At 41.6% G+C, this 25,660-nt stretch overlaps 2 protein-coding genes across 3 annotated transcripts in view; both read right to left on the bottom strand.

The window, feature by feature from the left end:
* ARHGEF9 (Cdc42 guanine nucleotide exchange factor 9) overlaps positions 1-25,660 on the bottom strand; it is a 653,254-nt gene that overhangs the window by 363,031 nt on the left and 264,563 nt on the right. The gene's annotated exons all lie outside the window — the stretch shown is intronic.
* Positions 19,609-20,134, bottom strand: LOC141108161 (uncharacterized). Its single transcript, XM_073599471.1, has one exon. It carries the CDS (start codon positions 19,786-19,788, stop codon positions 19,609-19,611), a length of 180 nt encoding a protein of 59 aa, XP_073455572.1. The 5' UTR covers positions 19,789-20,134.

Raw genomic sequence — 25,660 nt, 5'->3', positions numbered from 1 at the left:
ATAACTATAAATACAGTATAAAATTATAAATATATGTGGACATCTATCACAAAAGCCTTCAAGACGGTTCGTATAGCGTAACTTTATTTTGCACAGTTATAACCACCGTTTAAAAAACTCCACAGATTCCAAAGAAAAATGTTAATGTTTTGAGAGTGTCCTAAAGAGGATGTCTGTCATTGCATCACATGTAAAGCACACCCAAACTACTGCGGGCATAAGCAAACTGCAAAAGAACAGATCTGAAGTGAACAAATTAGGCTGACTTTTCTAAAGCAGTAGAAAATACTTACTAAGAAAAGTTAATGTTCATTTAGGGATCCAGTTATGAGGAAGTGGTGTGGCCTTGCCATGGCCATACTGCTGGTTTAATAAAAAATTAACATTTAAAAACACTGTGGTGTGCTTAAGAACTGTGTTAAGAATGGGAGAATAAAAGCTGGGAGGCAGAGAGTCCAGTTACATGACCTATCAAAATCCTGTGACCAGCCTCTTCTCCAATCATGGAGTGGTTGTGTTATGCAGACAGCACAGTCAGTGCATAGTTCTGCACAGAGCAGCCCCAATCCTCCTCTTCTGGGGTCCCCCACCGACACTCCTGGCTCCTCCCCCCTCTAAATGGCTTGCTATGGGGGCACTCATGTGGGCTTGCTCTGGAGCTTCTATCTATTTGTCAAAGGACACGCCCCTGCTCTCTGCTCACTGACTGTGATTGACAGCAGCAGGAGCCAATGGCTCTGCTCTTGGGTACAGTGCTGGATCAAGATTGGGCTCAGTTCGGTGGAAGGGGGTCTGGGGGGGGGATCTGCACATAGGTTTTTTACCTTAATGCAGAGAATGCATTAGGGTGAACATTTTTCTACCTTTAGAACCACTTTAAGCACTACCATCCCTTCTGTTCTGTGAGCAAGGAACCGACCTAGGCAGAAAATGCTAAACCAGAAAATAGCCAAGCAATAATTCTGACTAGGAAAGGTGTGCGTAACATAAGAATTGTTGGTCAACATTTTAAATCCATTGGCACATAAAACTATAATACACGTATACACTATATATAGTGGAAAAATTGGCTGGTACTCTTCCAGGGGGAAAAAAAAGGCTCAATTTTCTCTGAAATAACATGAAAGTGACAAAAAGTAATTGGCATCAGCAATATTTCTGTCACATTTAATAAAAATTAGACTTTGCTTTTGATATCTAATTTAACATAATATTTTAAATAATAAAACAGATAAAAATATTATGGACAAAAATGAAGGGTCCCCTAACCTAACATTTTGATGCACAACCTTTAGAGGCAATCGCTACAACAAGAAATTCCTGTAGCTCTAAATGAGACTTCTGCACCCGTGAACAGGTATTTTATTACACCCTTCTGAAACAGACTGCTCTAGCTGTCTCAAGCCTGAAGGATGCCTTCTCCAGACTACATGTTTCAGCTCTTTTTCCACAGGATTCAGATAAGAGCTCATAGAAGGCAGCTTCAGGATCATCCAATGTTTGGTCCTTTGTCTATTCTTTGGTGCTTTTTGTTTGTCTTTTGGGTCATTATCCTGTTGGCGTAGAGCTTTCTGACAATGGGTAGTACATTTCAATCTAGAATTCCTCAATAGTCTTGAGATTTCATTGTGCACTGGACATATTCAAGACACCCTGTGCCGAACGCAGTAGAGCAGCCCCAAAATATAACTGAGCCCTCTCCATGTTTCTCAATAGGTATGGTTTTTGCTTAAAAGCTTTATTTTTTTCTCTGTAAAGTTTGTTGATGGGAATTGCCAAAAAAGATCCAGTCTTGTTTCATCTGTGCAAAGGATATTCTCTTATGCATTTATGGAATACAAATTCCAATCTGCCTTTTTTCCATTTTTCTTTCAACATTGAAGTCCTCCTGGGTCTTCTTCCTTTGGGCCCACAGTCACTCAAAAAGTGATGAATGGTGCAATCTGACACTTATGTACCTTGATTGTAGAGTTCAGCTTATATATCTTTGGAGGTTTTCCTTGGGACTTTGTCTACCACTCGAACTATTCCTCTGTTCAGTGTTAAAATTCTTAATAATGTTTGCACCTGTATTCACAGGAACCACTTGTCAAGTAGAAATGAATTGGCTACACATTGATGCCATATCAACACTGTAAAACCAGCTATACTATATTAGTTTGGGGCAAGTTTGGAATGGCATAGCTACTATTGATTCCACAAACCATAGTCACAAGAACACCAAGCGTCTTGCAGATGGGCTACATTTGACATCCTGGTCTATTTATAATCTTTTTTAAGGGTACTCACAAATATGCCCAGGCCATTTTAGAATATCTTTGTTACAGTGAGCAATAATTGATCTCTTTTTAAACTTTTCTTGCTTTACTCTATGACATAACCAAGGGCCTGCAGGTATGCATGAGACAATTAGTTTCACTTTTTCAGGATGAATGAAGAATGTTTTATTTATCTGCAAGGCTACCTAAAAAAATCAGCCTTATATTTTAATATTAGTTGAGGTTCGAAGCCATCTGGGGTTTACAGCGAAACTCTTAATTTATGGACAAAAATTTGCTCCATGCTTTTAAATGGAGACACGCATCATTCAAAGCATCTGCTGCTGCAATTCTGACCTTTAAGAAGTGTCTTTGACACTTGCTGTCACTCCCAGACAGGAATGTAGCAGAGTTTTTGTCACAGAGATAAAGATTGTTTCATTTCTGATTTGAGGCTTCAGAGATTCAGCTTAACGATTTTAGCAAAATGTTTTAATGAAAATAAAATGCAATAAAATATTTACAGAACAGATATACCAAACCAGAACAGGCAACAGCAATCTAGACAGGGTTAAAAGTGAAAAATACTTAGCCAAGTGGCCTGGTCTTTGGTTCCATGCAGTGCAAGTCCAGTCTCATATATCAGAGACACTGCCTATCATAAATACTAGGAGAAAGCTACGGAGTTGCAAATGCAGCCATATTTTCTTTGGTCCCTGAAGACATTTACAGAAACAACATAACCAATCAGATGGTTTGAGGGGTATGCTAAGGGAGCGTTTAAGAGTTTTACAATATTCAGCAGACACACCCGTAATGCCAGTTTTTCTAAATGCATCTATATTTCCATCAGACAAGGTTTTGCAATCTGACAATCAACATATTCTTGCAAAGTATAAAATGGAGATCATTTGAGACCAAATATAGTATAAATCAATTGCACATATTGCTTAGGAAATATAATGTGTTTTTTTAGCCTTCTTCTTGTTATACCAGCATGTTTGGTGTCTGACCATTATTTTCCAATATAGCGTAACCACCAGTGTAAATTTTGCCATCAAATTTTGATTTCGTTTTAGTCACAGTCTTTTGACTAAAATGTCATTTTAGTTTTAGTCATATTTAAGTTCAATTGTAATGCACTATTTAAGCATTTTTCTAGAATTGCCAAACTCATTATATACTCCTGCAGTAAAAATTGAATAACATGTTATTATTTAGGGTATTAAGGTTTGAACATGCACCACAGACACAGATTTAGCCTGTAAGCCTGTGTTTAGTTACCCTGTAAACTCTTTTGGCTGTAATGCCATTGCACATATTACCTGAATATATAACCAACATCAAATATTAAGAAAAAAAATAAGAAAAGCCTTTTTCTTAATTTTTTTCTTTCAGCAGCAGTAGATGCCCCCTACTTATTCTTACGTGGCAGTGCAGTATTAATTTTGACATCAAATTTCGATTTAGTTTTAGTCATAGTCTACAGTCAAGTCTAAATGCCATTTTAGTTTTGGTTGTATTTTAGTCCTTTGACTAAAATGCCACTTTAGTTTTAGTCATATTTAAGTCATCTGAATTGTTTTGGTTGTATTTTAGTCAACTAAAATAATATGAATTTAGTCGACAATAATATTTTTATTAATGAGATTAACACTGGTACCACATCCTATGATTGTAACTTCATAATAACCGGAATCATACAATATAAACCAGTTTGAATTAAAAAAAAATCCAAGCCAGAATGTTTATTGCTATAAACTACTATGCCAGACTATTTATGACAGGACAATTTTTATGAGAGGACCTTATTATCTTTTGAGGCTATGCAGACCCTGGCTAAGTAAGATTTATGATAGTTATTTATTCTCTCTAACTTATCTGCTAAACATTTTTATTATTGTCTTGTGCATTTTGCAGAAATGAGGGTTGTACTGTGTTCATTGTGACTCTTCCATTTTCCCCACTTAGTTTGGGGTTCATCAGACCTCATTATCGTCACCAGTAGAGCAGACAGTTGTCTCTTAGCATTACTAATGTTCCATTTTTCCTTTCCTCCTCTCTGAGGGCATTCGTGAACATCATGCTGTTTAATAACACCACATACAGCTTTAACATATTATTAAAACCAGTAATGTATATGACTTGTACATCTTTAATTTAGCCCTCTCCAGGAAAAGGACCTCTCCCTGCTGTTAGTTTTTGCTATTGGCATTGGTACTGCTCCCATGGCAGTGCGAGGCTTCTTATTCCTCTTTTTGACAATAGTTTGTTTTTAACCCCTCAAAAAAAAAAATCTAATTATCAAGATTCACCCCTCATAGTCTTCATTGAGGTTCGGGGAAAAATCCTTACCTGAGCTCCCTTAGATCCAGCAATGTTCATGATAGCCTCGGCTGTCCTGGAACTCTCCCTCCTCATTGGCTGAGACAGCGGCGGGAGCCCATTGGCTCCCGCTACTGTCAATCACAGCCAGTGAGCCAATGAGGAGAGAGTGGGGGGGGGCGAGTCACAGCTCCATGGGGGTTATTTACTAAAACTGGAGAGTGAAAAATCTGGTGTAGCTCTGCACAGAAACCAATCAGCTTACAGGTTTTATTGCTAAAGCTTAATTGAACAAGCTGAAGTTAGAAGCTTACTGGCTACCATGCACAGCTGCACCAGAGTCTGAGTGCTCTAGCTTTAGTAAATCTCCCCCTATGTGTCTTATGGACGCGTTGAGCAGCAGCCTGCATGCAGCAGTGCCCTCAGGGCAAGCGGCTTTCTCTGGCGGCACTGCTCGAGGGGGAGGAGCCAGGAGTAATGGTAAGGAACCCAAAAAGAAGAGGATCAGAGCTGCTCTGTGCAAAACCACTGCACAGAGCAGGTAAGTATAGCATGTTTGTCATTTTAACAAAAACAAAAAAAAAATTCAGTTTAGAAACACTTAAACACTAGGTGCGTTTAGCTTTGAGCATTAATTCATTTCAATGGTCAGAACAAAAAACAAAGCTTTAATACCACTTTAAAATCTGACTTTTACAAGTGTATATCAGTCCATGCAATGAACTGCTCAATCAAGTTGGTCACTGAAGGGTTAATGCACTTTGCCTGTTTCTCGGTATCTCATATGATAAGCTCAGTAGTGATAAGCACTATAACATACCAGTTTTTCCTAGACTGCATTAAATAAAGTTAAAGCTAAAATTGTCCATGTGACAATAAGGTATCCATGGAAATGGATCTACATGATCGTTCTTTTTTATACTATGTCTATTCCAGTTCTACAGCAGCTCCCTCTATAATAAAATGGTCCTCATAAGCCCATAGCAACCAATCAAAAGGCAAATTGTAGCACTTGTCTGTTTGCTAGGGAACACTGAATGTTGGTTACTACTGATTACTTCACGCCATAACTTTTTAAGATAATATTTAAAATCTAGTCCATACAGCATATCATTCATGTTCTGTTACCAAGGCTGTCAGATTTATTGCAGTAGACATCAGAGGTTGATTTACTAAAACTGGTTTTATTAAATCAACCCCCAGTCAGTTTTTATTTCAGCACTTTCATTTCATGGCTGCATTGACGGAATCGAAAGTCAGAAAAGCTAATTAAACACTTACTGAATACATGGTTACCAACTGCACTAGAAACCGCTACTAAGAAGTCACGTCAGCTGGTCGCATGTTGGCCAGAAATCTTTAGAGGAGTGCATTCAAATCCACTGACCTTTATTATTGCTCCAAAGAGTGATCAGAGAGTCTAAAACACAGTTAAAGGAGAATAGCTTAAAAAAAAATACAAGGTTCTTGTCAAAGCCAAGGATTGTAGCGAATCCCAGAATGGCAGATTTGGTGCATTCTATGCTCCCCTGCGCAGATGCTGTGAGCAGTTCTCCAGCTACCTTGTATTGCAGTGTCTATAGGGAGATGCAAATTGCCATGGCAACAGGTTTCAGTAAGAGAAAAAAAAAAACTGTACACATTTCCTTGAAAAAAAAAAAAGAGAACTTGTGGCAACATTCTAACTCCAGCTCTTAATGTATACTCTCATCTGTAACAGAAGAGGTTAAAGCTTCCACAAGCTCATTGTTATTTTTATCAGCAATAACAGCGGCCACATGGCTAAATGATTACCAACTGTCAGCCTTTGGCTAAATGTGAAAAAAACACAAGAAGAAAATATAGAAAAAACCAAGCACTGGTCAATCCAACATAAATTGATCCCAAATGATAACAATTCATTATATTTCATCAGCTCTGAAACAGCCAAACTCCTAGTGGACAACCTTTGGTACTTGTTGTGCGGCCTGCAGTCCCAGCAGTCAGTAGAGGACTTGTAAAAGAACTGTGTTGGCATTGTTCTCTACCAGTCTCAGTGTGCCCAGTCTCTGACTGTCTCCAGTCGGACTGTCTCCAGTCTCCAAACACCCCTGTAGCATGTTCACAGGCTGTGACCATCTCGTGTTATGTCTGAACCCCCTGGCTATCCGCTGCAATATTGTAATATGTGTGCCATCTGCGACATTCTTCTGTAGCATTACATATACTGAATATTTCATGAGGCATCTTGGTAAAATCAGGTGCCCCCTATATCTTGTAACTTGACTATCACTGACTGAAAAGATCTGACCACACACTGATGACGCTGAAGAAATACAACAGGTTTATATACACAATGGGGTTGATTTACTAAAATTGACTAAAATTAGAGAGTGCAACATTTGGTGCAGCTCTCCGTGGAAACCAGCTTTCAGGGGGTTTTTTGTCAAAGCTTAAAAGAGATGTATGGGATTTTTTTTTTTCAGAATCATATTTACCTAGGTGACGCTCTGTGACATAAGCAGACAGCGGACTTCAGCCCGCTATTTGCTGAATCTGGGCCACAGGAGCGCAGAACGAACTGCAATTCTGTGATCCATAGGAGGAATACAGCCAAACTCCCCTTTAATCGAACAAGCTGAATTTGGAAACTAATTGGCTACCATGCACAGCTGCCTCAGATTTTGCACGCTCTAATTTTAGTAAATAAACCCCAATTAGTAACCTAAGCCCCAAATTAGCTTGACTAGGGGTGCTCAACCCGTGGCCCTTGGAGCCCTCTGATGTGCCCCGCGACCTCAAACTAGAGAAGTGCATGTCCATGTTCTGCGATGGTGGGTTGGCAAGCTTATATTGCGTTCAATGGGATGCTGACCCGTCATACCAAAGCTTCAGAGAGCATGGTGCCAGTGCCAGCAGCGGAGGAAGCAGGCGGCCACAGAGGGAGCAGGAGCCGCATAAGCCAATACTTCCATTGTGCCAAGGGGAGTGATATAAGTACACTTCGCCTGGGACCTCTCTAGCAGCCTGGGGAGCAATGCAGAAGCATTGCTCCCAACGTACAAATGCATGAATGCAGAAGTTTTGGTGCCCTTTCAGAAAGGGCACCACACCTGCAAGATTTAATAGAAGTCTATGGCTCAGTGAAGCTAACCCGCAGGAAAGTCGTAGGTGCAATGTGTTGCACCTGTGGTGCAGGTAAACCGCAGCTGTCAGGAAAGGCATAGCCGTGCAGCAGGAATTGTACGGCAGGCACGCACGTTCACAGTGCGTTGGTGCACACGTGCGCCTGTCACCAACGTTGGAGCCAAAGGGGCTATTAAACTGAGTGCACCAAAGACTCTTTGCTGTTTGGTCTGTAGCTTCTGTGTGTCCTGACCTGTTATGTGTGCTGACCTCTGATCTTATCTGGCTTGTTCTTTTTAACGCTATCTGCTTGATACCCCAACTCCGGCTTGCTTTTGGACTTCTCTTCTGTCTGCTGATCTGCCTGAATGTTACCGACCCGGCCTGCCTGACCCTGCATCTGCTCTTCCAGTCTGCTATGACTCTGCTCTGTGGATCGCATTCGGTTCCTGCTCCTGCTGTGATCCCAGCCTGCCACAGTTCTGGTCTGCCTAACCTTTACCGGTCTGCCTGCTGCATATCCAGCCATGGACAACCAGCCATACTGAATACTGGACTGATCCTAGGCACTCCTATGTCACTGTGCTTCTGTGGCTGCTGTCTCAACCTCAGTGGCCCACAAGAGGCTCTCCTCTACACGTCAGGCTCACAAAGCAGGTACGTGACAGCAGCACATCACTGTGAAAGCAGCCTTATAGGGGGTTCAGGATAGTAAGGGTTAGTTTACATTTGCGGTTTGGAGGGTGGTAAAACCCCATAGTTCATTGTGGTTATCAAATCACTTAAAGTGGATGTAAACCCAATTCATGAAATTTGAGTTGGGCACATATATCTGCAGTGTTTTCTTATCTCTCGTCAAAGCACTATGTTTCATGGCTGTTTCCTTCTCCATTCTTCTGTTATCAACATGACAACTTTTGACAAGTTCTCCATCAACTGAGATAAAAGCAGCCAGAGTTTTGTGTTGGGGAGGATGCTATAAATAGATTAGCAGCGTGCTGATCTATTCAATCAACAGTTCTAAAAGTCTGTTGATTGAATAGTTCTAAAAAAGTTCTAAAAGTGGAAAGGGGGGGTGTGCCTTTCCTCCAATCAGCTGTCTTGGCTGAATGCCCAGGCTTCACTGCAGTGCTGACCAGGAAGAGAAAATCTCCTAACACAATCTGAACTTTCTAAAGAATATAAAAACCTGAATACAGAAGATATATATGTAAAACTTAGGTAGGGAGATTTGTTTAACCTCTGTGTATCATCTGAAGCTGTTCACTTCACTGGTTATATGTGAGGGTTTATATCTACTTTAAGTGGCCCTTGCTCTTTGAAAGGTTGAGCACCTCTGGACTAGAATATGTCACCAATATATTAGTGTGCAAAAGGAAAATAAATCTACCAAGTTCTATAAGAGATGCCTCCAAAAGGAAGGAATATAACCAGAGAGCATCCCATTTCATGAGGCTCCTTGGTAAAATCAGGGCCTCCTACATCTTGTGTAGCACCCACCTACTTAGGTGTGTGCTAGATTAGATAGTTGGGTTTAAAGTTAGGCTAAATTACCAGTGTTTTACCCTGTGGTGTAAGCTGATGGGTTTGATTGGCATGGGAGGTTGATTAGAGTAGAGGAAGGTGTGACCACCTACACTTTGCCTGTGTAGTTTCCTTAATTTTCCCTGACCTGATCTGGAAAGTGGGAGGAATACAGGAATAGAGTGGCAGGTAGTTTTCTGGGGACCCCTCTGGACCAATCATTAATTTGCTTGGGAAGAGGCGAGACTTCTATAAAAGACAAGGTCACATGCTTCTTGGGGTGGTCTGTGGGAGTTCGGAGATCCAGAGAGGAAGGATGTAGAGAATGGTACAGCTTTGGTGCTCTCCCCTGCGGGGGAGGGGGGAATATGCATGTGGAGAAGAGACGGCAGGAGATTTTACATGGAGGTCGCTACTACTGACAGATAGGACTGGGAGACGATCTTCTGTGGAATCATGGATGGTCGCTCGGTAACACATGTGAGTGTAACCCAGGGGAACAGTGCTTCTAAGAGACTTTAAAGGGGTTAGAGTGCGGGTCCAGGAAAAGGAATAGAAGTAGGCCTTAGAGAACTAACACCCTGGAGGAATCCAAAAAGTCACATCTCTTGGACTTTATTCAGAGTATCGTCCTTGAAGATTAAATTAGAAGTGCTGTGCAGTCAGGAAATAGTGATTAACAGAAGGAAAGAAAGATGCATTACATATTTGGAACCAGTGCAAGATGGAAGTTCTATCAGGAAAAGGCTTTACATATTCTGGATGGAGTGATGTATTTCCATTGCCTAAATGTTTGGGAGTTATTCAGTGGCTTTCAATGCAATCCAGCAATGACTACCAGAAGCAAAATAAAGTTCTAAAGTTTAAATGTTCATGGACTGTCTGTCGTGTCAATATGTGAGGGAAAGGGGGCAACGGGATCACACTTCAGGAAAGAACGAACTCCCCAGCAGCTCCTACGGGGGTAAGGCGCTTCACTTGTAACTTGACTATCACTGACGGAAAAGATCTGACCACAGACCAGACTGATGATGTTGAAGAAATCCAATAGGTTTAGTGAGCATGCAGAGAGAGCACAAAACACACACTAAAGAGCTTCCCAGGCTTGGCCTCAGGTAAGAGTTTTTTCTTGGTGTGTTCAGGGTAGTGGCAGCCCGTAAAGCAGGGCTCAGTGGCGCCACCCCCCTATCCATGCGTCTGGCCCCCTAATCTACATGCATGGCGCCGGACGTATGGATTCCAATGGGGGTTTTTTTTTACGCACGTGATTAGAGCCAGAGACTCCAATAGGCTTCAAAAAAGGGTGGGCTGGGGGCGCAGAGCACTGCGCCCTGAGCACACCCATAGCAAATAAACATTTGCTGTTGTAACACTGATTCTTCTCCCGGCCAATCTGGAAGTGGGTCTTGAGAGAAATTATCCTATTGGCCTAGGAGGAGGAGGGAGGAGGAGGGTGGAGATGCACGGCCGCCGTGAGGAGACGCAGGAGAAGCCGCCGCCCGGAGGGTAGCGCTGCCCACGCCATAGGTGGGGTAAGTGAGGACCAGACTGACCGGGGGGGGTGGCTGTGGGTGCATCGTTTGCCCTCCCCCCTTAAACAAACACCAGCTGTTGGGTGTCCTCTCTGCATGCTCCCTAAACCTATTGGATTTCGTCAACATCACCTGTGTGCAGCCAGATATTTTCAGCTTGTGCATTATGTGGAATGGAAGCCATCTACCAGGCTTCACCTTTCCACAGGGTACTTTGGAGCAGTGGCATCACACATGGATCAACTGATTATCACTAAGTTAGGGGCCATTTACACTATATACATTGGGCTCCACTGGCAAGGTTTTTCAAAGCAGTTCAACACATAGACAAGGCATTCTATCCTACCATGTCAGTTCACATCTATACACTGTGCTGGTGTGTGCTGAAAAAAGAGTGCGACATGCTGCAATTTTACACAGCACAGTGCTGTAACATGTTACACCGCACTGCAACACACTGTGGTGCATAAAGATGAATGAAATCTCATTTTTATATGACATTTCGATAAAGTCTAAAACAAACAAACAAAAAAAACTAACAATGCACTGCAGCCCTTCAAAGTGCTCACCAGCAGCCACACAATATACAAAATAAATTGGCCCTTAGAGTATTAATTATGCACAATTACATTCAGTGATGAGTTTTTAATAAAGGGAAACCCAGTTTTTATACACAAAGGCTTGACAGTGGACTGGCTTTGTGCTGTGATAATGCAGGTTATATATACAGATTCTAGGGTTTTCAGGGTGCCGCTAAGAGATAGGCAGGCGCTCCCTGTGTACTAGCCTGTACAGATTTTTTATAGCAGAAGCAAATATTTCTTTTTTTTATTTTAAAGCAAATGCAAAGCTCGATATTTCGCTACATTAGTGATAACAACATGGTATATTGCTAGAAATACAGCTACTTGACAAAAAAAACGCTAATCTATGCCTTCTTTTATCCAATTATTGCATGCAAACCAATTTCTGTTATTCCATATTTCTTATGGCATATGAAAGCCTTTAAAGGACAATACAATATATTTGCACGTATAAATATTTTGGATCCTGATAGACAGAAGGGGTAGCCATATCGAGAGCCCATATGAGCTGTTTTTGCTCCATAAATGAAACCAATTTTGCTATAGGCAGAATGGCCAGCCTGTGCCTTGGCACCTTTAAAAATCAGACAGTAAGGGGACATCTCCCCATTGGTGACACAGAAAGCAGTTGAAACCTGCCAAAGATTATTTCTAGAGATCTCTCTCTACTGAAAACCAAAAAAGTTTTTTTCCCGAGATCCACTTCAAGCAATGCAAGAGGGCACACTGCCAAATACTTTCAGGATTTAAAGTGATTGTAAAGTCTCTTTTTTCTATAAAAATAACAAACGTGTTATACTTACCTGCCCTGTGCTGTGGATTTGCACAGAGCAGCCCCGATCCGCCTCTTCTCTGGTCCCTCTTCTGTGCTCCTGGCCCCTCCCTCCTGTTGAGTGCCCCCACAGCAAGCAGCTTGCTATGGGGGCACTCGAGCTGAGTCACAGCTCCCTGTGTCCATTTAGACATGGAGCTGTGTTTCTGCCCCGCCCCCTCTCTCTCCTGGTTGGCTAACTGACTTTGATTGACAGCAGTGGGAGACAATGGTGCTGCTGCTGTGTTTCACCCAATCAGAAGGGAGAGTCCCAGACTGCCAAGACACTCATGGACATCGCTGGACAGAGAGGGGGCTCAGGTGAGAATTAGGGGGTGCTGGGGCAGCTGCTGCACACAGAAGGTTTTTTTATCTTAATGCAATTATCTTAAAGCATTAAGATAAAAGATCTTCTGACTTTACAATCCCTTTAACCTCTTTATGGTTAAGACAAAAAAAAAAAAATCCATGTACCTGTGTTTAGAAAATGGGAGTGTCTTGAGAAAATTGGGACAGTTGATGACAAAAATGATCATTCATGATCATAATTGATACAGGGAGCTTTGAAGAACACTGCAGGTACAGAAGAATATCTACAGCTCAGGATACTAATACATTACCTAAAGCCTTGGACAAGAAAAGCGAGGATAGTGACTGACTGTGGTGTGATGAGAATCACAATGAATGAATTCACTGCAGCACCAACAGCTGTTTTTTTTTTTTCAAATTTAAAGTAAGCCTATCGCAAATCTGGGAAATTAAAACTGAACACAGAATGAAAATAAAAAAGTATAATCAGTGATTACCTCTAGTAAAACTGCATGCCAAAATGTTCAGTGAATCAAGAGGTGAAAATATCTTAATTTTATGCAAATCTAAATTTTTCAGGTAAAAGTCTAATTTAACCCTCCCTATTGGTCTTCTAATGTGATGGACAGGCTAACTGTCCAATAGGGAGGCTCAGGAGTGAGGAGGGTGGGACTAAACTCCCTTTTTACAAGAACCCTTGAGATTTGCATGCAGCACTCAACTAATATTCATGATTGTGAAACCAAAGCCATCATTACATACCAATGATACAATCTACAACGAAACTGCCACTAAAAACAAAATGCTTTTCTGACTTATCTGAACCATAAAAGTGTCTGTTTAATTCTGGATCTTGCTTTCTTTTCCTAGTCTAAACTATAAAAGCAATAGCAAAAATCAGACAGCTGCAATGGGCAATACTTTCAGTTGTGTTTTTTTTTCCTCCATTTTTTTTAAAAAACAACCCGCTCTATCATGCATTGAAAACAATGTCACAATAATCGATGATACATGACGATTTAAAGAATTGTCTGCCATAACTAGATAAGAGCATTAGTCCAGGCAGATTTACCTTTGAAGCAATTCATACATCACGTGCTTGGGGAAAAAAAAATAGGATGACCTATTTATGTCTGTTTTTTTGTGTGAACCATTAAAAATGCTAAATTAGGAATCTCATTCCAAACTATTTAATTTTATTATGCAATAAAAACATTGGAAAAAAAAAAAACACGGAGGAAGACTAAATCTCTGCATCAATGCTACTCTGCATGTGATTCTAGCTTATCGAGAAACAGACAGTTTGCAGTCAATATATGTTAAAATGCCTACATACCTTACTGTGTTTAACCTGTCTGCAATCATCAGCTCTATGACCTCTTTGAATCACACAGCCATATGGTTTTCAAAGTATCGCTGTGGTTTCAAAGCAGTTAAAATATTGAATACTTGCCTGCCGCAATCTGACTCACGGAGAACATCAGGTAACAAGAGTCAAGATGCAGTTGATTATAATTCTGCTGAACACTTTTCAGATCAGGTAGCTGGCAACTTATTACCATGACTACAGTCAGCTAACAAAACCCAAGGCCTGGCTGTATCTGCAATGGCTGCTGTCCTTAATGGCGAGTAAAAAATAGAAAACGTAAAGCAAACTAAAATCCACAGCTTGTGGGCAGACTCTTTATCAATTTGCTTTATTAGCTACAACCTAACACAGCCACCACATGTGAAAATGTTACTACTCGCCTCTGTCGCTTGTATAAAGCTTATCATATTTAATTTGGTACTTCATTTTCAGGGAAATCAATATAAACCAAGTAAGACTAAAGCAAGCTTTACAAGAGTGAATCGTAGCGCCGTGAGGCATAAAAATAGCTTACAATGGTATGGTTTTCAAAACATCTTCTTCCAACTTGTTATTGCATATATTTAAGCCATATATTCAGAGCAACTGCTGCACTTAGCTACCAATGTAATGTGTTTGAGCTATGCTGCAATCATATAGGATATCCTTACCCCTGATTAGTTATCTCCTCTTATTTTCCGCTAAAAGCTAAACTCCGGACAGATAAAAAAATAAAATAAAAAAAGAATGCAGCTTTATTTTCATTAATACATCATTAAATGACTATTTTATATGTGAACAGTGTAAGTACCTGAATTTGACTTGTTATCACCCTTCTGCAATCCCCTGTATAGCAGACAGGGCCACTAATAAGGCAGTACAGCCAGCCTCCCTGTACTGGGCCTGAGCTCCATCACTTTAAAAGGGGGGGCCTGGGCACCTGCTGCGCAAGAGGCTTGACTGTATTGTCTTATTAAAGACACCGATCTTCTGCCTCCCCCTGCAGCACTGCCCGCTTCTACTCTTCTTTCCCCCTTCTGGCTGCACTGCAGGGGGATTGGTTCTAGCACATGAGCCCCTTCCATCTGCTATCTGGGCCCCAATGTGTGCCCCCCCCCCCCGCAGTGCTGCCACCTTCCCTTCTCTCCTCTCTCATCGGCAGCTGCTGCAGGCACACAGAGGGATGGTTCGGGATAGAGAGCAGGGAAAGAGAGTAGATATGTCAGGTTACTGGCCCCTTTCTTTCTTGAATGAACATCGGTACAATCACTCCTGTGTTCATTCATCACTGAAGCATAGTAAACTGTGTTTACTATGCTTCCGTTTATGAATGAGCAGGAAGCCTCGGAGCGCTTCCTAATCATTCACCTGTGCAGCTGAGGCTACAGGGAAAGGGACTGATAAATCTATGTCCGCCATCACTTTCAGCCAGGGGAAGGGGGCCCTGTCAGGTAAGCTCTATGGGGCCCCATAATTTCTAACTGTAGCCCTGATAGCAGAGCCCAGACTGGGACAGAAAAAAAGTAGCTTAAGGCCAGCCATGCACGGTGCGAATTTCATTCCTGCAACCATGGGTTGCAGGAATGAAAATTTGCATGATTTCCCCATCAACACAGACAGTGCTAACAGGGGAATCAGCAATTGTCGTGATTATTGCTAGCGGCTATAGCAGCCACTAGCGATTATCGGAAGTGAATCCAGCAGCCTGGTTGTACCCAAGTTATCGATTGTACAGTCAGCCTGCCCATTAACGGTTTGAACCGGCCCAGATATGAACTGTGTATGGCCCCGGCCTTAGGGACCAGTCAGTTTTGTGCTGCAGTGCTCATGTGCTATCAAGGTGCATGCTATTACCAGGAGGGATTTGTGTGACAGAGAATAATCCAATCAGGATGCTGCTTCTCCTTTACTGTCCAGTCACAGACTGGGGGAGGGACAAGACCTGTAAGCAATACTTAAAGTTATATCCTTATTCTCCCAAAAAATCCATACTCAACCACTACTTAAAAGGATTCTAAACCTTCTTGGTTTTTACGTTAATGCATTCTAAATTGCCCTTTTCCCTATGATTTCTGATTGTTTGGAATGAGCAGTGCAAGCTAATTCCGGTCATGTGTATATATATAAATATATATATGTACTTCTTGTGTGTATTAAGCTGTTTGCCTGGAGTTCAATGAATGAGGAGGGAATCTGCTATTGGGCTCTGTATGCTACTGTATCCAAATGGATGGCCATAGTCTAGCAAGATAGTAAAAACTACCAATGAAAAAGCAGGGGACTACTTCTTTGGTGAAAAAATCTGAATCTGTCCTAATTCAAAATGGGCATATCTTAAAATTTAGCATAGTTTGCAATAAACAAAGGTTATCTAAGTTTTGTTTGAGATTTCAAAAAGTGAAGGATGGCAAATATGGAAAGTATATGGACCTTTTTGGATACCGAGCTGTAGATGCAAAGTAATAGACTTTTTTTGTCAAGTTTTGATGTACTTTTTAGAAGTCTTTATTTCGACCCCCAACAGCCTAGGAATCACCCTTATTAAAGAAGATGTATAGCCAAAGCTCCTTCCATTTTCAGCTGACAGCGGGCTAAAGTCCACTGTCAGCTGACATCACTCTGCGGGTCCAGGCTTGGGAAAGATCCTGACCATATGTTCGGGATCCACCCAGATGCCCGGACCAGCACCAGGCTCAGCCTCTCGGTGATCTGCTGAGAGCCTGAGCCAGCCGCTCCCACCCCCTTGACAGCCCAGTGCTCCAGTGAGCGCTGGAGGGGCAGAGCAGAGAGCAGGTGACTAAGGCTGACCATACACGGTCAAATCAAACCGTTAATGGGCAGGCTAAATATACGAAGTTGATCGATTGATCAGCTTGGGTACAACCAGCCTGACAGATTCTCTTGCGATTATTGCTAGCGGCTGCTATAGCCGTTAGCGATAATCCCTGTCTTTCCCCGCTGGGAGAAAACAATTGCTGATTCCCCTGTCAAAACTGTGTGTTGATGGGGGAATCATGCAAATTTTCCATGTTTGCAGGAAAAAATTTGTATGGCCTGCCTAACAGTCATGGCTCTCTGCTCAGAGCGGAGGGGGAGAACTGAGTGATCAATGGTGTTTGATCACTCAGTTCTCACTGCAGAGGCGGTGGGGGACAGATGCAGCATCTGAATGATGCTGCATCCACCTAGGTGAGTATAAATGTTTGTTTTTTTGTAAGTCCATAATTCTCTTTTACCTTTAATGTGACAAACATATTACTGAAAAATACTGTCTAAGCACAGAATATTGAAACTATTAAAAAATATGAAAATCACAGGTGTCAAAATATATTAGTCTCAAAGGCAAATGATGAAAAACATACGCATACATGTCAATGAAATATATATTTAGTCTTACTACAATAAACAAGTATGCAACCCTCACCTTTGGCTTTCTGTCGAAACCAAAACTTTAATAAAATGGGTTCTATAAAACAGTGGTCTCCAAACTGCGGCCTGTGGGCCGGATGTGGCCTTTTGCCAGCCTTTACCTGGCCCTTGGGGCACTCCCATTGATATGAAGCATTCCTCCCTTTGACACAAACAGTGGGGCATAGTTCCTGCCACTAAATCCCAATGATGGGGCACTATTCCTACCACTGACACCAACAATGGGCCACTATTTCTCCCACTGACACTAATGATGGGGCATTATTCCTACCACTGACACCAACAATGGGGCACTATTCCTCCCACTTTTACTACTGGTAGTGAACTATTCTTTCCCTACTACCAGTGATGGGGCATTATTCCTCCCACTGATACCAACAATGGGGCACTGTTCTTCCCACTGACACCAGAGATGGAGCACTATTTCTCCTACTGATACTAATGATGGTGCACTATTCTTTCCTCTGACATCAATGATGGGGCACCATTCTTTCCACTGACACCAATGATGGGTCACTATTCCTCCCCCTGACACCAGTGATAGGGCACTGTTTCTCCCACTAATACATGTGATGAGGCACTATTCCCCCCACTAACACTAGCGATGGGGTACTATTCCTCCCACTAATGCCAATGATGGAGCACTATTCCTCCCACTAAAAGCAATAATAGGGCACTATTCCTCCCACTAATACCAATGATGGGGCACTATTTCTCCCACAAATACCAATGATGGGGCACTATTTCTCCCACTAATACCAATGTTGGGGCACTATTTCTCCTTTTACCGACCACAGATGCTATGAAATTTTTGTACTCCCAATGACCACCAAGCCTGAAGAATTGTTTTCTCTCACTGATGCTCTGACATATTCAACTCCCACTGACCACAAGCCCCTAAAGTCTGAAGGACAGTAAACTGGCCCCCAAAGTTTGGAAACCCCTTCTATAATACATACAGTACATACTGCCAACTCTTGGCCTTGATTATACCTATATGCACAATTTTAAGTAAGTCAAACGGTTTCTGCTGTCATATAATGATTTATATATTTAACACAGCTAAAGCATTCACATTAAAAAAAGAAATGCTGTTTAAGACAATCTTTTATGGTCTTGTCAATGGCTACAAGAAGACACATAAAACAAGAAACTGTGGCTGGCACTGGCAGCTTAAACCATGTTTATACATTCACAGAATACCCCAGTACAAGTCAATCCTTTTTAAAAGGCCATTAAGACTAGATAGTTTAGGCGCCACCTTATACGATACAAAAGGCAGAGCAAAGAGTTGGCGGGGGTGCTGATAAGGCTTGCATTTCGGATTCGAGTCACAGACCCTGCGCAGCCCCGCTGTGTCCTGAGCTAAGATAAAGCTCTGCACTGCTTTTCTAAATAAAAACACAATTCCAGATCCAATCACCTCTGACTGATAAAAACACAACGGCCCTTTATCACTGGCACCCAGTCTCATTCTCTATATACTATGAATTCAGGGCAAATATCTACAGACATAATTCTTGCTTCTTTCTCTTCTATTGCATTGCTTAAATATTATACTTATTACAATTATGCCTTTCTACCCTTCAAGATGCCACCATTTTCTCTCATCTCTATAACTTTTTTTATATGCTCCCTTAAGTCTCTCTTGCTTGTCACATCTCAATTTACTATTAACCCCTCAGAGTCCTTCCAGTTTATTTTATGACGCAAAATACAATCTGAAAAGTGCAGAAACACATGGTAACCAAGCAAATACCATTTTTCACTGTTCTAGAAGCTTTCCTCTGATGAAAAGCACATTTTGATTGGCTGCTACGGCTTACTGCACTTCACTCATTATCAAAGCGGTTAGCACAGTCCTATTAAAATGATTTTTTCAGCATTATAATTCTACTTTGTATTGCTAAGAAATATTTTCTAACAGGAGAAGACGATGCAGAAGACGATTACACATAAGATTCTTAACAGCAACATTCTAACAGTCTAAATAACCATTTAGGACACGTTGATTAAAGAAATGATTTTACCATTTAAAAAGTAAACGTAAAAAAGGTAGAATGACTAAGTATTTCCAACATTCTTTAGTCCTATACTACGCATGGAACACCGAGAACACTGAGACTTTACACTGGTCAGAAACATTAACCCTCACCACCAAAAGGGTGACGATGCATTGCTAGGCAATGTGCTGCAAGGCCCCTCAGGCAGTGAAAGGGTTTAATAGGACACTAAAAAAAAAAAAAAGATTTAGGCAGAGATAATATAGCAACGTCATACATATCACAGTGAGTCCATGATGAGGCTCAGTTGCAATGCGAGCTCGGTACTGTATTGTGCTCTCTTGCAAGCTCCTGCCGATGGCTCGGAGGGAGAAATCCGTTCAACGAGTGCCCAGGAAAAACATAAGAATCACGTTCACCAGCAGCAAGACCACGATCACAGCGAATACCACCACAGTTTGGACATCCAAGGTCATAGTGCAGTGCAACACATTGTAATGGTCGAGGCGGGGGGCTGGAAGATTTGGAGGTGTCAATCTTTGCTCTGCAAAACTGTCCATGCATCCACCATGATAGAGTAGAAGGGGGACACAAGGTTTCTCTTTCCCCCTTCACTGTAATTTGTTCCCCCTCTTTAATCTTAATTCAGATTTTTTTTTTTTTTTTTCACGTCTTTGCTCCAACCACTTATAGAGGGAAAAGAGGGGGGGATGTCTGCTGGGACTTGAAAATGCAGAAATCTCTAGCAGAAGAAAAGAGAAGAGAGTAGAGCTGCGTGTGTCTCAGTGTCTCTCTTGCATTTTAATTGGATTCCGTGCAGATAGGGCTGTGCATGAGCTGAGCCCTCCACAGATATAGAAGCTGCTTCTGGTGCTGCTGCGGCTCTGTGAGAGAGGCAGTGGCAGTGTCATGCGAGGCGGGCTGGACGCATGCTAAGCAGGAGGCATAGGGATTTAGCTGTCAATCAGGAAGCTGCGACCAAGGATGGCGATTAATCCTTTTTTCAAGGCAACAGTGGGCTTGATAAGATGGATGAAGCTTCTGCAATGCATACAAAGCACCTTTTTATATGAGCTGGGGGGAACAAGGGCACTAAAAGAGGGTGCAGGGGATGACAATGTGTATTGGGGCAAGGAGTAAAAGCAGTTGTCTAGGGTAAAAGGAACATAAACAAGAAAAGACCAGGGAAACGAGGGACATGTGTATGATTGGGGCCAGAATATAGATGAACATCTCGGGGCTGTTTTATTAAAGGAACATTTGTGGAAATGCATTAAAATGGGTACATACATGGTGTCACAAAAATGTATATACAGTTTAAATGAAATACTCAGTATTTTTTTACCATAGAGTTCATTTTCATATTTAAAAATAAGATACATAAAATGAATTTTTTTTATAGTTAAGCCTCGTACACACAGTACGATTGTTGGCCAACCAAGCGTCTGATTTTTGTCTTAACCTCCCTTGCGGTATGATTATTTCAGATTTTTGCGTCTCAAAGCGGTACAATTATTTTGCATATAAATTTGGCGTTTTATATTGTAGGTCTGTAATTCTTAGCAATAACACACTTATAGCTGTCCACCAAGAGTCTAGTAGATATCCCGGGTATGATGAAGTTTGAAACACAAAATCATAAATTATAATATAATAAATAAATATAAATAATTATAAAAAATAATAATATAATAATGATAAAATAAATTTCCCCACAAATCACTATCGCTCAATTCTTCAAGTGTTCTAATTTACTATCACTGTTTTCTAGCTGGTCTAAAACCACTTTTGATGTAAAGGGACACTTTTTGGTTGCTATGGACATTTTCCAGTTTCCAGGCAGAAAGAACAGTATATATCATATAAAACTGCATGCAGGGCATTGGACAAAGCACTGAGGACAAAAGGGATGTGAAATGATTTCATACAGTACTGTAATCTGTAAGATTACAGTGTACTGTATGTGTTATGAATTTTTACTTTTATGAATTTGCCACCAGGCTCTGCTCCTGTGCGTCGTGACGCTCGCAGGGAACGGAGCCCGGCACAGAGAGGCTTCGGGCGGAGGACAGAGCCCGCGGACACAGCGAGGGCACATCGCAGGATCCTGGGGACAAGGTAAGTATACCGCACCAGGATCCTGAGATGTAATCCTGAGTGTGGCTCGGGGTTACCACTAATGGTGCTGAAATTTAACCCCAAGCCAGACTCGGGAAAACTGCCAGGGAGGTTAAGGGCGTGTGTCAGGATCTTGTCTTGCATACTAATGTTACACAATTGTCGTGCCACAAATACGAACGTAGTGACGTACTACGAGGAATTTCAGCTCTTGAGCGCCACCCTTTGGGCCCCTTCTGTTAATTTCGTGTTTGGTGAGCATTGATTCCGAGCATGCGTGTTTGTACTTTCGACTTTTGTGTGACGGATTTGTGTACTGACCATACGAAAATCTGTTGTCAAACCGTTGTCCGCCGAAAATGTACTAGCCTGCCATCCAACATTTGTTGACAGAAAGTTGGACAACAATTGTCAAAAGAAGCTTACTAACGATAAGATTTTAGGACAACAGTCTGTCAACAGACAATCTCCTGCCAACAATCGTACCGTGTGTACGAGGCTTTAGTGTCTGGTTCAATCAACCGCCACAATTGCACTTAATGGGCACCTCAGAATCTGCACATTATGGAGTAACTTCGTGTTAATTTACCCGGAGTAATGGTGTGGTGTGGCTTGTCAGGGCATGGAATGATTGGACAATTATTTTTTGATGGTACTGTAACTGGTGTCATTTACTTGAACTTGCTGCTGGAATCTGCCATCCATGTATTCAAGAAGATTTTGGAAATGAGGACTTTTATTTCCAACAAGATGGGGTGCCCCCAAACTACCATTGTGATGTAAGGGCCTATCTTGATGAGAATCTGCCGAATAGATGGATTGGGTGAAGAGGTTCAGTAGAATACCCTCGGTGCTCACCAGACCTAACGCCACTGGACTTTTTCTTATGGGGATTTTTAAAAGATAAAAAGTTTATGCTAAAAAACCAGCAACCATGGACGAATTATGAGTAGTCATTAAAAGAGAATGTGCCCAAATAGCAAACAAAAAGATTCTTGATGTTTGCGTTTCAGTGCTTCTCAATGTCAGCAATGCCTGGACCAGAATGCTTATTGGTTTGAGAACAGGCGCTAATCAAAAAAAAAATACATTTATGTCATTGATTTTAAAATTTGAAAGTTAAAGAGGAAGTAAAGTTTTCCTCTTTAATTATACCTACAGGTAAGCCTATAGTAAGGCTTACCTATAGGTACTGTAAATATCTCCTGAACTTGCACCGTTTAGGAGATATTTACTATATACGCTGCCACGGACATCATCAGCGTACTGAAGGAACGGTCCGCTTGTGCCATTTCTTCAGGACCCGTGCCGTGACCGGCGGCACCCGCGCGCATGCGCGGGAGTGACATCATCGCGGCTCCGGCCAATCACAGCGCCGGAGCCGTGAACACGGAAGTAACTCCGGGAAAGATGACGGCCATGGGAGTGGAGTGCGAGCGGCACTGCAGGGCATCGTTCTAAGGTAAGTATTTCAGAATGAGCTAGTATGCAATGCATACTAGCTCATTATGCCTTTGTCTTGCAGGTGTTCTTTTTTTTGTTATCTTTATTCGGTGAGTTTCCAACCTCTTTAACTGTATGGTAATACATACTGACTTTATAATCATTCAAACTGTGTATCCATTGTTTGGGACACTCAATATTTTTAAAAAAATTGTATCAGATAATTTTACCCATTTTTACAAATATCACTGGCATAGACCTAACAACATTCCATAATATGGCTTCCTGGGCAAACTAAATTCCAATCATCAAACTGAAATAATAGGAGGGGCTACATGATACTTGGAAATACTAATGTTAGGTGGCAAATAGAATAGACTAGTTATTGTTTTACAGGCACTGTCAGCACTTAGTTCTTTCCTATAAAAAGTTGGTGATTGTTCACTAAATTTTAAGCTGCACCCTTATGTAACAGCTGTGCACTACACAATGGGGTTGATTTACTAAAACTGGAGAGTGCAAAACCGCGTGAAGCTCTGCATAGAAACCAATCAGCTTCCGGGGGAGTTTTTTTGTCAAAGCTTAATTGAACAAGCTGAACTTAGAAGCTGATTGGCCACCATGCACAGCTGCACCAGATTTTGCACTCTCTAGTTTCAGTAAATCAACCAAATTGCCATTCAGCACATTACAGTCTTACAGTATTACAGTCACTACATAGACTACGGGTCTTCAGTAAGTCAGACCAGCTATAGAGCATATTTTAATGGGGGTAGTACTAAAATCATTGAAAAAAATTATGTATATAAAATAATGTATACAAAACAATAGAATGGAAGGTCCCCAGTCCACTTTCTAACAAGCCAGCAAAGTAACCCAACTAATCTGTCTTACAATGGTTCCAAATTCTACATGTTTTTTACCGTAGCCTCCCTGGAGGTATGATTATGTGCGTCTCAAAGCGGTACAATTATTTTGCATAGAAATGTGGCGTTTTATAATGTAGGCCTGTAATTCTTAGCAATAACACACTTAAATCTGTACAAACAAGAGTCTAGTAGATATCCCGGGTATGATAAAGTTTGAAACACAAAATCATAAATTATAATATAATAAATAAACATAAATAATTATAAAAAATAATAATATAATAATAATAAAATGAGTTTACCCACAATTCACTATCGCTCAATTCTGCAAGTGTTCTAATTTACTATCGCTGTTTTCTAGCTGGTCTAAAACCACTTTTGACGTAAAGGGACACTTTTTGGTTGCTATGGACAATCTCCAGTTTCCAGGCAGAAAGAACAGTATATATAATATAAAACTGCATGCAGGGCATTGAACACAGCACTGGGGACAAAAGGGATGTGAAATGATTTCATACAGTAATGTAATCTGTAAGATTACAGTGTACTGTATGTGTTATGATTTTTCACTTTTTTGAATTTGCCGCCGGGCTCCGCCCAGTGCGTCGCGACACTTGCAGGGAACGGAGCTCGGCACAGAGAGGCTTCGGGCGGAGGACAGAGCCCGCGGACACAGCGGGGGGACATCGCAGGATCCTGGGGACAAGGTAAGTAACCTGCACCGGGATCCTGCAATGCAATCCCGAGTGTGGCTCGGGGTTACGGCTAATGGTGCTGAAATTTAACCCCGAGCCACACTCGGGAAAACCGCCAGGGAGGTTAAAGCAGTATTAAACCCAAAAGCAAACATTTATTATATTGCGGCCTAATAATTCTTAGATGTGATGGCTGCATATTCATTTTCTTGTTTAAGCTTTATTTTTTCATTTTTATCTAGTGATCCAGCCAGTAAGTCTGTTGTTTTTCAGCAGAACAAGCTTTCCTGCAAAAATCCTGTAACCGCTTGTGTAACTGCAGTGTGAGCTGAGGTTTGGGTTCAGTTCTTTAGTGTATCTAAATCTGGTAGTACATCCAACACTCCCCTCCCCCAGACTGACAGTACCGCTGTCACCCAGAGTGGGAGCACTCTAATACAGGAGGTGTTGTCTTAGTGGCTAGATCACCAGGTAACAACAGAGGGAAAAAAGCCTAAAGAAGAAAAGTATTGTAGCAACACCTAAAGACTGATAAACTGCAATATATTAAAAAGAAAAAAGAAAAAAAATGTCCATGAAGACTTCTGGGATGTATGATATCATTTTGGCCTAGGCCAGAAACCAAGAAGCAGCCAAAAAAAAAAGTTTTAAACAGGTAAATATATAATACCTTTCTATTAACTAATGCTAGCAGCATAAGGATTTAAAACAGTGAATGCTGATTTAGAGAGTTTAGTTCCACTTTAAAAGTAGAGCACCACATCAGAAGACCAGACATAACCTTTACAGGGCAGCTGAAGACTTTCAGGGGTTGATTTACGAAAGGCAAATCCACTCTGCACTACAAGTGCACTGCAAGTGCAGTCGCTGTAGATCGCTGCAGATCTGAAAGGAAGCTCTGAAATTAGGGGAAACTCTGCTGATTTTATCATCCAATCATGTGCAAGCATAAATGTTTTTTATTTTCCTTGCATGTCCCCCTCCGATCTACAGCGACTGCACTTCCAAATTCATTTGCAGTGCAAAGTGGATTTGCCTTAAGTAAATAAACCCCTAAGACCCCTTTCACACTGGGGCGTTTTGCAGGCGCTACGGCGCTAAAAATAGCTCCTGCAAACCGCCCTGAAACAGCCGCTGCTGTCTCTCCAATGTGAAAGCCCCGAGGGCTTTCACACTGGAGCGGTGCGCTGGCAGGACATTGAAAAAAGTTCTGCTAGCAGCATCTTTGGAGCGGTGAAGGAGCGCCTTCACTGCTCCTGCCCATTGAAATCAATGGGGCAGCGCGGCTATACTGCTGGCATAGCGCT

Source organism: Aquarana catesbeiana, linkage group LG09 (assembly GCF_042186555.1).
Source record: "Aquarana catesbeiana isolate 2022-GZ linkage group LG09, ASM4218655v1, whole genome shotgun sequence".
NCBI classification, from domain to species: domain Eukaryota; kingdom Metazoa; phylum Chordata; class Amphibia; order Anura; family Ranidae; genus Aquarana; species Aquarana catesbeiana.
The sequence above is the reverse complement of the archived record's forward strand: the minus strand, read 5'-3'. Positions and strand labels throughout refer to the sequence as shown.

Excerpts from the sequence above, each read along its gene's own strand:
- LOC141108161 (XM_073599471.1), bottom strand. The coding sequence starts at position 19,788 with ATGGACAGTTTTGCAGAGCAAAGATTGACACCTCCAAATCTTCCAGCC.